The 14,092-nt window shown below is 43.1% G+C and overlaps 1 protein-coding gene across 1 annotated transcript in view; it reads left to right on the forward strand.

Moving 5' to 3' along the window:
- Positions 1-7,399: 7,399 nt before the first annotated feature.
- TMED10 (transmembrane p24 trafficking protein 10) overlaps positions 7,400-14,092 on the forward strand; it is a 52,757-nt gene continuing 46,064 nt past the window's right edge. The window contains exon 1 of the mRNA XM_053602400.1: positions 7,400-7,692. Within this exon, the coding sequence (XP_053458375.1) occupies positions 7,468-7,692 (225 nt within the window). The 5' untranslated portion in view covers positions 7,400-7,467. The remainder of the gene's footprint in view (positions 7,693-14,092) is intronic.

Genomic DNA, 14,092 nt, shown 5'->3' on the forward strand with positions numbered 1-14,092 from the left:
TCCCACTGTGGGATATTGCCTTCCTGGCCTCCAGAACTTCACCTCCGTGCACTAGGACCTGGAGTTCTAGCGGACCAATGTTCTCCATAAGGAAACAGTGCTTAAGAAGGGAGGCCTTCTCCTCTTGGAGTTCTGTCCTTTTCAACTTTGGTTTGTTCTCAAGGCTTGTGAGTAGTGGTGATAGTTCATGTGATGGTTCTTAAGTTTTCTGAAACTTGTTCTTTTGGCATAACTTTTGTATCTTTTGCTTGCATCATCTCCGTAATTCTTCCTAATAATTTTTTTTAGTCTGTTAAGTCCAGACTTCTTATGCTTTTGGCCCAAATATATCAATAGAAGAACTGTGATCCTGTTCTATAGCACAGACTCATATAAGGCAGGGTCCTAATGTGAATAATCAGTTTTGACAAAGTTTACAGAGAATGTTGATGAAGGACATTAATGAGAAGATGGTGAGGTGTTTATGTTTCCCACCTAAGAAAACAAAAATATAGCACCATAGGAATCTGAAGAAGAAGAAGAAGAAGATAAATCTTGTTTCTTTAAGCAGAATAAATTGAGAGGAGATTCGAGTGGGTATCACAAGTTTCTGTGTTAATTAGTAACATCTTCATGGATGCTCCGGAAAACTTACATTCATGTATGCACCACAAATGTTGTATTATGACTATAAGTGAGGATAGAGACAGACTACCCAGGATTCTAAAATTTCTTATTAGGGTTGGAACTAAATAATAGATACCAAGTTTTATCAAATCTCTCATTTCTATTTTCAGCTCTCACACTGACTCATTGTATGGCTTGAGGCAAGTCACTTAACAGTTTTGGACTTCAGCTTCTTCATATGAAAAATGGCAACTAGGGTGGCGCCTGTGGCTCAGTCGGTAAGGTGCCGGCCCCATATACCGAGGGTGGTGGGTTCAAGCCCAGCCCCGGCTGATCTGCAACCAAAAAATAGCTGGGCGTTGTGGTGGGCGCCTGTAGTCCCAGCTACTTGGGAGGCTGAGGCAAGAGAATTGCTTAAGCCCAGGAGTTGGAGGTTGCTGTGAGCTGTGTGATGCCATGGCACTCTACCGAGGCACTCTACGAAAAAAAAAAAAAAAAGAAAAATGGCAACTAAAATGCTGTAGTCACTAGATAGAGGAAGGAACTACCACTTATTGAGCAACTGCTCTATGTTCATCTTGTGCTAGGCACTTTATATCATTTCATTCAATCATTCAACAGACATTTGTCGAGTACCCCTTATGTACAGTGTACTGTGCCTGATCTCAGGGATATGTCAGGCAAAAAACAAAGCCCTTGTTCTTCTGGATTTTAAATTCCAGTAGTATATGATGACGATGATGATAAACAAGAATCAAAATATATAAGATACTCTCAAATATTGGTAAGTACTATGTAGATAAAAAACCACATAACGGGGGCGGCACCTGTGGCTCAAGGAGTAGGGCGCCGGTCCCATATGCCGGAGGTGGTGGGTTCAAACCCAGCCCCGGCCAAAAAAAAAAAAAAACAAAAAAACCCACATAACGGGACAGAAATAACCTGGGGACGGAGTTACTTATGTAGGGTAGAATCTCTAGAACTGGACATTCAGCTGGGACCTGACTGATGAGGAACAGTCTGCAGAGTCCAGAGTCCATCAGACAAGAGCTGAAGAGGAGAGCTCCCGGTAGACAGCAAGTACAAAGGCTCTGATGCTGGTAGGAGCTTAAACTGTTTGGAAAACCAGGTAAGTCATCATTGGGTAAGATGAGATTAGAGAGGTAAGCAAGAGTCCAGACAACAGTGGCCTTTTGGGCTGTGGTGAGGTTTTTGGGGTTTATTCTAATTTGTCTGATTTACATTTTCAAAAAATCATTCTGCGTGTATTTATGAGTATGATTATTGTCTATTTCCAAGGATAGAAGGAGAGACAGTAGCAAGGAGGCTGTTGTCTTGTCTGCTTAGCTGAGACAAGGAAATCTTTTATGTAAAAGGTCAGATAGTAAATATTTTAGGCTTTGTAGCCCACATAGCTCTCTGTCATACATTCTCCTCTTTCCCCTGTGCCTGCTCCTCCTCCCTTTTTGACAACCCTCCAAAAATGTAAAAACCATTTTTCACTCTTGGGCAATACAAAAACAAGAGGTTGCATGCCAGTTCTCACCTGCCTAACTGGGAGGTAGTTTGTGGACCCCTAGCTTAGGGAGAAGTAGAAACTGATCAGCATGTGTTTTAGGACTCATAACTGATAGGACTTGATGAACTGGCTCTGTCTGAGGAGGGGACAAGAGAAAGAGGAAACAAGGATGGTCTCAGTGACTGGGTAGAAGGTGGTGCCATTTACTGAGATGGGGAAGAAGTAGATTTGGGAGCGGGGGAGAAAGGAAATCAAGAATTAAGTCTGATTTCACTGTTAGTCATCCAAGTGGAGATGCAGAGTAGAGAGCTCAATATAGACTCTGAAACCTAGGGGAGAGGTCAGGGTTAGAGATCCAGGGTTAGAGATGCATTTAAAGTTGTGGGGTTGAGTGACATCACCTGGAATGCAGCACCAGTTTCCAGGACCAGGTCCAACATTTAGAAGACCGATTGGAATCCTCTAGGTTAAACAGTATGGCACATGGCACATACTGCCAAATTACTTTCCAAAAGGGTCTTTTGTATCTTCGCAGAACCCACCTAGTCTTAGCTGTGTAAATACACGTTGTGAGTGGGATGTAAATGGGTTGGGACAATGGAGTTAGGAATCCTTGATGGCTTTTATACTGGAGCTGGAGAGCCTCGAGCTACACTGGAGGATTAGGATAGTTAAAGGAGGCATGAGGAAAGGGCCCACACACTTCAGAGGACTCCCCACCACAAAATCACCCAGCAAGCTTGTTGTAAATTCAGATTTCTAATAAGAGCTTCTGATTCACTGTCTGCGATGAGGTATGTTTTAAACATGCTCCTTCCTATACAAAAGAAACCTGTGGTTGAGGGATTGGCTGGGTAGAGGGTGTGTCCTTGTGACATTTCTTTACCACCAGAGGCTCAGGAATCTTAGGTGAGTCTGGCTGGGGAAGTTTCAGGATGACGGGATGGCAGAGGATTGCTGGCCAGGAAGCAGCACTTACGGAGCATTTTGTTCTCCAATTCCAAATGAGACCTCTTGGCCATACAGGTGTAAAATGATACCTTCTTTAATGCAGGCTCAAGTTTAAAAGTTTGTTTCCTAAGGGTTATCTACTCTGCCCCCCCAATTGGTGTGGTGTTTTTTTTTTTTTATGTCCTCATATGGAAATAAGAACACATTCCAATTATGAAAAAAAGGATGCACAGGCAGGGCATGGTGGCTCACACCTGTAATCCTAGCACCCTGGAAGCCCAAGGTAGGTGGATTGCCTAATCTCAGGAGTTCAAGACCAATCTGAGCATGAGCAGAGACCCCCATCTTTAAAAATAGCCTCCAATGTGGTGGGCACCTGTATTCCCAGCTACTTGGAGGCTCAGGCAAGAGGATCACTTGAGCCCAAGACTTTGAGGTTGCTGTGAGCTATGATCTATGTCACTCTACCAAGGGCAACAAAGTGAGACTCTGTCTCAAAAACAAAAAAGTACATGTTATTGGTGAAAGTGAAGTCATACCTACACTTTAGATACATCACAGATTAACTTAATTTGGGTGAAAACAGCTAAAAAATAATGGGAGGAATTTGCTGCTTGGCCCCCTGAGGAAGCATTCTTACATTCACTGAACCATTACTTATTGTACCTAACTGCCAGGCACTGTTATAGGTTCAGGAGATGAAGCAGTGAACAAAATAGACAAAAATCCCTGCCATCACAAAACGGACATTCTAGTTAGGGAAACAGATTAATAAACAAAATAAATAGGTAAAATATATGCTACATTAGATAGTGATGAGTGCTAAGGAGAAAACTATTTTAAAAGGGGGGAAGGGAGACAGGAAGTATTGGAGGTTGGGGAAAAGTAAGACTACAGGGTAAGAAAGGACTAGCGGCTGTGACATAAGAAAGTAACTGATGGCTCAGAGCCTGTGGCTCAAGCGGCTAAGGCGCCAGCCATGTACACCTGAGTTGGCGGGTTCGAATCCAGCCCAGGCCCGCCAAACAACAATGACGGCTGCAACCAAAAAATAGCCGGGCGTTGTGGCGGGTGCCTGTGGTCCCAGCTACTTGGGAGGCGGAGACAGGAGACTCACTTGAGCCCAGGAGTTTGAGGTTGCTGTGAGCTGTGATGCCACAGCACTCTACCCAGGGCAAAAGCTTGAGGCTCTGTCTCAAAAAAAAGAAAGTAACTGAATTCTCTAAGTCTCAGTTTCTTCATCTGCAAAATAAGAAATGATAGCAACTTCCCGAGGAAAGCTCAGGTCTTTAGATTGCCTTTGTCACTTTTAAGATATGGGAGTTAAGCTGAGCATAGTGGCACACACCAAGGGAGACTGTGGTAGGAGGGTTACTTAGGCCTAAGGAGTTCAAGACCAGCCTGAGCAACATAGTGAGACCCCACATCAGAAAAAAACAAAAAGATATGGGATCTGGGGTACTAACAAAGATTCTCTCCTTGACTGAACTCTACTCAGGCTATTCTCAAGTGTCTTCTAAAGTAGGCCCTGACTTTAGATTTCTGTGCCTTCCCATTGTCTAATTTTAGCAAGAATCCTGTTAAGTTTAACCAGAATCTCCCCCTTTCCCCAATATTTCCTCTTAGCAATTCTTCATCTACTGATCCTCATTCTGATCCTTGGCTATAAATTCCTACTTTTCTTTATTTATATTCAGAGTTGGATCCAATCTCCATCCCCTACTAAAAATCCCCATTGCAGTAGCCCCTGTGTACCTCACTTGATAGTCTCCTGAATAAAGGTCTGCTTAATGTTCTCTAGCAAGTGTCATGAGTAATTTTTTCTTGAACAGTACAAAAGTTCTTTGCCCTCTCAGAAACTCAGTTTCCTCATCTGTAAAATGAACAGACGTGCCCAGACTATTTTACAGTGTTTTTGAAAACATCAAATGAGATTAAATCAGATGTGTAAAAATATTTCAAAACACTTGATTATATAAATGTGAAATGTAAGATCAAAATTTTAAAAACACATACAGTTGGGCTTTCTCAATTTTTTGTGTTATTAGAGACACGGTATTGCTCTGTTGTCCACCCAAGCTGGAGTACAGTGGCCTGATCATAACTCGCAAAAATCCCTGCCATCACAAATGGACATTCTAGTTAGGGAAACAGATTAAAAAACACAATACATAAGTAAAATGGAACCTTGACAGTGCAGTGGCCTAATCATAGCTCATTGTAACCTTGAACCCCTGGTCTCAAGTGATCCTCCCTCCCAGCCTCAGCCTCCCAAAGTGCTGGGATTACAACCATGAACCACCACGCCTGGCCTAATACAGTTTTTTAATGAGTTGCAAATCTCTTGCAATTGGTCAGCAGAGCCTCTGGAATGCGAGTAAACAATGAATTAGATAACTGCTTATACTGATTCCCTGCACTGGCACGAAAAAGGCCAATGCAAATTATCAGGATGTACTGAGTGGACTAACAGTCTTAGAGGAGGAATAAAACAATCAAACTTAATGTTCCTAAGTGGACACCTCATGAAATTATTATATGGCATTTATCAAATTTTTTAATGCTTTACAGTGCTTACTTTGTTTGTGGGACTTCAGTTCCAGGAAAGAACTAGATGGACTGAATGGAGTTATTAAAAAAATATATATATATATTTAAATTACTAAGAGCAGATAGTCAATCTTTTGGGTGTTTCTGTAGATGCTCAATAAACATTAATCAAAGTATATAATAATTTGAAACATAGGCTGTTTTTCATGTTTATCTTCATATACTCTCCAACTCTGAATATTTGATAGCATTTTAACGTTTTGTTAAATCAATAAACATGTTAGTATACATGCATAGTGTCTGGTGTACAGTAGGTACTCAAAGTATTTTTTGAATGAATGGATGAATTACTGTGTGAATTTGTTTATTTTTATTTATTTATTTATTTATTTTATTTTTTTTTTTTTTGTAGAGACAGAGTCTCACTTTATCACCCTCGGTAGAGTGCCGTGGCATCACACAGCTCACAGCAACCTCTAACTCTTGGGCTTAGGCGATTCTCTTGCCTCAGCCTCCCGAGCAGCTGGGACTACAGGCGCCCGCCACAACGCCCGGCTATTTTTTTGTTGCAGTTTGGCCGGGGCTGGGCTTGAACCCACCACCCTCGGCATATGGGGCCGGCGCCTTACTCACTGAGCCACAGGCGCCGCCCTATTTATTTATTTTTTGTAGAGACAGAGTCTCACTTTATGGCCCTCTGCAGAGTGCCGTGGCCTCACACAGCTCACAGCAACTTCCAACTCCTGGGCTTAAGCGATTCTCTTGCCTCAGCCTCCCGAGCAGCTGGGACTACAGGCGCCCGCCACAACGCCCGGCTATTTTTTGGTTGCAGTTTGGCCGGGGCCGGGTTTGAACCCGTCACCCTTGGTATATGGGGCCGGCGCCTTACCGACCGAGCCACAGGCGCCGCCCGTGAATTTGTTTATTATAGATAGCCTCCTGATAGATGTGAATTTGTTTATTATAGATTTGGTTATTGTAGATAATTTGTATTATAAAGTACGCATTTAAAACATACAAATAGTTGATTATCTGGTATATTCTTAATTATGTTTCTCTCTCAAGCTAGACCAAAACATGGTATTTTATTCAATTTCAATAAATTCAAATTTACTTTGAATATAACCTTGTATAGAAGATGCTCACTGTTTGCTAAAAATAATAAAAAGCACATTCGGAGAGCCAGCTAGGTGTGAACTGGACGCCTGCCCAGCTCACATTCACCAGGTGACCGCACACCTTCTTCTCTGTGGTACTGGTCCACACTTGCTAACAGCCAAATAATGATCCTTCCTCGAAATCTTTTCTCAAAGATGCCTTTGACATGCCTCAACGTCCCAGCTGTCACCAAGACGACAAGACCCCCGACGTGGACGCAAACTACCCCAGGCCGGGGAAACCCAGCCTCAGCCTCCGTTTCTGCTCGCGCACCTAGGCGGCCGGTGGGCGGGCCCAGAGAAAGGCCTTGTGGCTGTTCCTTATTGGGGCTTGGTTGCTATGTTGTCATCGACCTTAAAAAACGCGGGTACATCTTCCGGAAGTTAAAGGAGAATTACTTCCAGGGCTGCCCATACTTGCCATGGCCGACTTATTAACCTCCTAACCTCAACAAAAATTAAACTTTTGCAACAATCTTTTAGAAAAACCTTCTTTAACCACTTAAACTTGTGACATGGTATCACCTGCTTTCTTCCTTTTCAAAAGATCCGCTATACAGACGGCCTCTATTTGCCAGACTCCAAAATGGCGCAGACGGCATCAGTGGGTCAGAGGTGAGTCACGCGGGTCCGCCCGGTTCCGGCGCGGTAGAGGCCGGGGGTGGTGAACGAGTCTCCGGCACCATGTCTGGTCTGTCTGGTCCATTGGCCCGGCGTGGCCCTTGCCCGCTGGCGTTGCCACTTTTGTTCCTGCTCGGCCCCAGCGTGGTCCTCGCCATCTCTTTCCACCTGCCCGTTAACTCTCGCAAGTGCCTTCGCGAGGAGATCCACAAGGACCTGCTGGTGACGGGCGCGTACGAGATCTCCGACCAGTCTGGCGGCGCCGGCGGCCTGCGCAGCCACCTCAAGGTGCGGCAGCGGCAGCAGGGGCGGGGGCGTGGGGCCGGGAGGGAGACCGCAGGCTCAGGCGAGGGGAGGCCCGCGGACGGGGGATGGGGCCAGCGTGGGCCGGGGTTGGCGCGGCCTCCCCTGGGCGCTGAGGATGTGGGGCGGAGACGCCCCCTCACCTGGCTGGTGGCCATTGGCCGGGCGGGGCGGGGCGGGGCGGGGCTCCGGTGCCTGGGAACCCACAGAAGGGCCTCCCGGCCTTGGCGGATGTGATGACGGCTGAGCTGAGGCGACCATCGTCGGCGTCTTTTACTTGTTGTGGTCTCTAGTACCTTGAACTTCTCCAAAGTAGTCTTTGGTTGTTGACTACGGGGACTGGCGTCGTAAGACACAGCGATACCTGCAGTAAAATAATGGGGACGATAAAGCTGATTGTGATTAATAAAATCTGTTACTTATCGAGCATCTGCTATCAGTTCCTGTGCTACTTTGCATACCTTACTATTTGGTTCGTGCATTAGCCTTTGGAGTAGGTAGGCACCGTGAGCCCCATTTTACGAACGAGGAAACCGAGGCTTAGAGGGGTAGACTAAACTGGTGGACGTCACAGATGGAATTGATTTCTCAGGTAGTTAAGGGTTGAGGGAAAAGTACTGCAATCTTATGCCCTCCTGGTTTTCAATTTGTTAATTCTTGTAATTGATTAAAGTTGATTATTGTTTTCAAAGTAGTCTGTTTCTAGTGCTTTCTCTTTAACATGCTAGAGTCTGGAATTGGCTAAATATTAACTATACTCTCAGATGGTGACAACTACTACCATCATAACAGTTTGGTCCCAGTTTGTAGTAAAGTGTGGCTTCCTGGCCTGGTCTTTGAGACATTAATATAATTTTATGTCAGAATTTGATTGCATTTTAGGTTATCTTATTCATTCACAGTAAGCCTGGTGGTGGTCTTTTTTTTTTTTTTTATTTCTTTTTAACACGGTGGACCTTTTTTTAGACTAAATAGTAAGAAACATTTTTATTTTTGAAACAGGGGCTTGCTCTGTCACCCTAGCTACAGTGCAGTGGCTTCATCATAGTTCCCTGTAACCTCAAACTCTTGCAACTTCAAGCAATCTTCCTGCCTCATCCTTCCCAGTAGCTGGGACTACAGGGGCTCACCACCATCCCTGGCTGATTTTTCTATTTTTTTGTAGTAATGGGGTCTCACTCTTGCTCAGGCTGGTCTTGAATTCTGAGCCTCTAGGAATCTTCCTCCCTGGGCCTCCAGGTTACAGGATTACAGGTGAGCGGCCATGCCCAGCCAACTTTACTTATTAATAGAGCTTCAGGTATAACAAGACCATATTTCTACTTTATTTGGGAGATAAACTATTGTCAGCGTCTGTAGCATGGCCTTATGGGAATTATATTGGATCTACAACTGCTGGAGGAACTTCACCAGCAGGAGTTTATGCATCTACATCCTAGTGTTTTGCTGTCACTCATTTCTCTCATGTTTATTCTGTTCTCTTGCCTACTTAATCAGATATGGTTCTAAACCCGAATGCCAAGTAAGTAACAAAACAATTGGGCCAAATATTTTTTTCTAATCAGTAATGATGACAAATTAACAATCCTCACTACTCTCAATTTTCCCCCATTTTCCCATATCTGATTTTCCAAATGAAATCAGAAATCCACATTTTGAGAAGAAAGCATTCTGCTTTTTATTTACTCTGTATAAAAATGTGTTTTATTTCAAAACAGGAATATGTATGTATGTGTTACAACCCTTAAGGAAAAATAACAAGTTTTAAAGTCCTTTTATTTAAAATTAAGTATAAATAGGTAGATATCCAGTTTTTTGTTTGTTTGTTTGTGTTGGCTTTTTTTTTTTTTTTTTTTGTAGAGACAAGAGTCTAACTTTGTCCCCCTTGGTAGAGTGCCATGGTGTCACACAGCTCACAGCAACTTCCAACTCCTGGGCTTAGGTGATTCTGTCACAGCCTCCCATGAGTAGCTGGGACTACAGGCACCCGCCACAATGCCCGGCTATTTTTTTTGTTGCTGTTTGGCCGGGGCTGGGTACCCACAACCCTTGGTATATGGGGCCGGTGCCCTACTCACTGAGCCACAGGCGCCGCCCTGTGTTGGCTTTTTTTTAAAACAGAGCCTCACTTTGCTGCCATTGGTAGAGTGCTATGGTGTTATAGCTCACAGCAATCTTAAACTCTTGCTCTCAAGCAATCCTCTTGCCTCGTCCTCTTCAGCAGCTAGAACTATAAGCACCCACCACAATGCCTGGCTATTTACTCCTGGGCACAGGCAATCCATCTGCCTCCAGAGTGCTAGGATTACAGGTGAGAGCCACTGCACCTGGCCCAATAGGTATCCAGTTTTAAACCATAAATTCATAGCTGTTGCTTTTTTGTTTTTCTTTTTTTTTTTTTTAAGTGTAAATGATAGGAATGACTTTTTTTAGCAACTTAATGCTGGTTACTTTGTAACTAAAGTGAGACTGAGTAACTACAGTGTACGTATTATATTGCAAGAATCGGTTTACTATTGCATTATAATACTTCCATTTGCTAGGAAAGCTTTCAGTTCCAGCTTCTGTGTATACCCATATCTGCACTTAAGTTCTGTACTCAAAATGACTACAAGAAAAATTGGCTTGGACTACATGTGGTTTCGTATCCTGTATGTATTATAGTTATACTTTTGATCTGCGTTTGGTTGGGAAAAAATCCATGTATAGATGGAACTATACAGTACAAACGCATGTCATTCCAGGGTCAGCTATATTTCCAGGTTATAGGATGATGGATTGGTTATTTTTACTTGACTGCTTAAAACTTTTCTGTACTTTCTAAATTTTCCTCAAATAGCTTTGTTTGCTTTTAATCAGAAAAACATGCCTGGTGTGGCAGTTGGTAGGAAAAAGCAAGAGAAAAAGAGTGAGTACATAGGCAGGGCAGATCTGGGAGACTGAAGAACCAAGGCTCATTAAACAAGACGAAGAGAGAAAACAAGGTTAAGTGAAGGATTAGTCTTCCACTGTGGGTGGCTGGGTGCGAAGTATGATCCATATATGCTGGATGTTCTCATTTAGTGCACTGATGGTTTGGGCCAGGTAAGAATAAGAATCCTGCTTTGCTTTTTACTCCATCTCTGTCTTCATGATGTAGTTCTTGTGGCAATTAATGTGTTTTACCATGACGTCTTCATGCTTTTTTGTGTCTTTATGCTTTTAATTTTTTGGGTAACACAGCTGTAATGTAGCCTTCAGTAGGCAGCTGTTCTTGAAGAATAAATGGCTTATAGAGAATGTTTTCATTCACTTCCATCAGCCGTCCTCTACACAAGTAGACACAGTAGTATCTGTGCAGTAAATCTTACATATAGGTACAAGTTGTTAGAAACTGTGCCCCCCACTTAAATTTCCCAGAGACCTTGTTCTGATGTATGTTACCATCAGATAGGAAGTGCTGATAGGAAGTGCTTTTAATTGTTTCTCACTTTGAAGGATGGATAAGATCCTGCCAATGTGATGACACATACTCCGAGTGCTGTAGTATGCAGTGGTCTGCACAGTTTTCCTTTGACATCTGTTTTGTACCAGCAAGTGAAGTAACATCATGGGTGAAATAACTTCGGCAAATGATCTGCACCTGGTCTGCAGGCTGGGTAGCCATGGTGACCTCAGTCACTGCCACTCTCACCCTCAGCTCCTGCTTTTTAAATGTCACCAATTAGTTCAATTGATTTTGGCATTTGTTTGTTTTCAGTGTTACAGAGCACATGGAGTCCTCCTTTGTCCCCATTACCCAGATTCAGCATTTATCAGGATCTTGCCATGCTTATAACATCTTAATTGCTTTGCTTTTTTCTTTTTTTTTTGCTTTGCTTTTATCATTGTATGCTAAACTGCTTAAAGTAAATCCTAAATGTCATGGTACGTCAGGCCTGCATACTTTGGAATGCACCTCCTTTAAAATATGAACGTAGGTTCTGCGTCTGTAGCTCAAGCGTCTAAGGCACCAGCCACATACACTGGAGCTGGCAGGTTTGAATCCAGCCTGGGCCCGCCAAACAACAATGACAACTATAACCAAAAAATAACCAGGCATTGTGGCAGGTACCTGTAGCTACTTGGAGGCTGAGGCAAGAGGATCACTTAACCCCTAGAGTTAGAGGTTGCTGTGAGCTGTGACACCACGGCACTCTAACCAGGGAAACAGCTTGAGATTCTGTCTCAAAAATAAATAAATAAATAAAATAGCTTTTATTTGGGTATAATCTCACATAATTGACAGTGATTTCTTTTTTTTCTTTTTGGAGGCAGAGTTTCACAGTTTTTCTATTTTTAGAAATAGAAAAGGGAGGGAGGAAAGGGGAGATGTCACTCTTGCTCAGGCTGATCTCGAACTCCTCAGCTCAAGCAATCCACCTGCCTCGACCTTCTTGAGTACTAGGATTACAGGCCTGAGCCACCATGCCTAGCTCAACAGTGATTTCTTTCTTTCTTTTTTTTTTTTTTTTTTTGAGACGGTTTTAAGCTGTCACCCTGGGTAAAGCGCCATGGCATCACAGCTCACAGCAACCTCAAACTCTTAGGCTTAAGTGATTCTCTTGCCTCTGCCTCCCAAGTAGCTGGGACTACAGGCACCCACGACAATGCCCAGCTATTTTTTTGTTGCGGTTGCCATTGTTTTTTTAGCTGGCCTGGGCTGGGTTCGAATCTGCCAGCCTCGGTATTTGTGGCTGGCGCCCCACCCACTGAGCTATGGGGGCCATCATGATTTCTTGATATTATCTAAAATTCAGTCCATGTTCAAATTTCCTCACTTGTCTCAAAAATATCTCTTTAAAATTATTTGTTGTATCTCTTAAGTCTCTACTCTTTGCCTCACCTTTTTTGTGCCTGCAGTTGGATTGTTGGAGTCAGTTGCCCTAAAAAGAATGTCCTACAGTTTGGAACTCTTTTTTCCTAGAAATGTCTTTTAATCAGTTCTTCTCTAATATTTCTTGAAAAAGAATCAGCCTATAAAAATGTAATTAGGTTCAGGCTGATACTTTTGTTGCAGCTACTTCATGGGGTGTCACAGCAGCAACACAGTACTTTTTGTGCACCTTATTGCTGCTAAGGTTGATCGTGGAATCAGGCACGTATTAGTATCCCACTGCTGCTGTTAACAAATCACCACAAACTTAGTGGCTTAAAGCAATAGGCATTTATCTTTATAGTTCTAGAAGTCAGAATTCTTTAAATCAAGATGTCAGTAAGGCTGTGTTCCTTGTGGTAGCTGGAGGGCTCATGGGGGTGGGCATCTGTTTTCTTGCCTTCTCTAGCTTCTATAAGCCCTTTGCATTCTTTGCCTCATGGCTCCTTCCTCCCTCTGCAAAGCCAGTAGTAGCACAGTTATTGTCAACCCTTCTCCCTTCCCCTCTCCTGGCCCCACTTTCTTCCTTATCTCCCCTTTCCTCCCTTGCCTTCATCGTTTCATCTCATTCTCTCACTTTTCCACCTCTTCCTTTCCTTTATAAAGACCCCAGTGGTAATCTTCCCATCTAATGCCTGCTAATTTAATCACCTCCATAAAATCCCTTTTGTCATGTAAGATAACATAGGTTCTGGGAATTAGGATGTAGACATCTTGTGGTAGGGTTGCGTTTTTTCTGTCTAACCAGGTAGTAACAGCCTAAAGCTTCTCATTTATCTTTCACTGATGAATCCACTGATGACTATTATATGAATTTGTTATTTTATTAAAGTGGCAAAATGACAATTTTCTACTTTTGTTATTCTTCCATATTTATTAGCTAAAATTATTATTATTATTATTTGTTTTTGAGACAGAGTCTCACTATGTCGCTCTGGGTAGAGTGCCATGGCATCATAGCTCCCAGTAACCTCAAACTCTTGGGCTCAAGCAATTCTCTTACCTCAGCCTCACAAGTAGCTGGAACTACAGGCGCCCACCACAACACTCGGCTATTTTTTGGTTGTAGTTGTTGTTTGGCAGGCCCGGGCTGCATTCGAACCCACTAGCTCCGGTGTGTGTGGCTGGTGCTCTAGTCACTGAGCTACAAGTGCCTAGCCAGCTAAAATTATTTTTATGGAATTCGTCAATTGGACCATTTAATTACCGTAAAATTTATAATTCACATAGGCAGAATAAATGTAGAATTCATTTCTTCCCACAGTTTTCACTTCAGAGCAAGGAATTGTTGCCTGTGTTATTTCCAATGTAGTCCAACAGGTTTTTTTTTTTTTTTTTTTTGGTGGTTTTTGGCTGGGGCTGGGTTTGAACCCACCACCTCCGGCATATGGGACCGGCGCCCTACTCCTTGAGCCACAGGCACCGCCAGGTTTTTTTTTTTAATATTATGCTGAATTCATTTTTGTATTGTTTTGATATTTAGAGTTATTG

Source organism: Nycticebus coucang, chromosome 9 (genome assembly GCF_027406575.1).
Source record: "Nycticebus coucang isolate mNycCou1 chromosome 9, mNycCou1.pri, whole genome shotgun sequence".
Classification (NCBI taxonomy): Eukaryota; Metazoa; Chordata; class Mammalia; order Primates; family Lorisidae; genus Nycticebus; species Nycticebus coucang.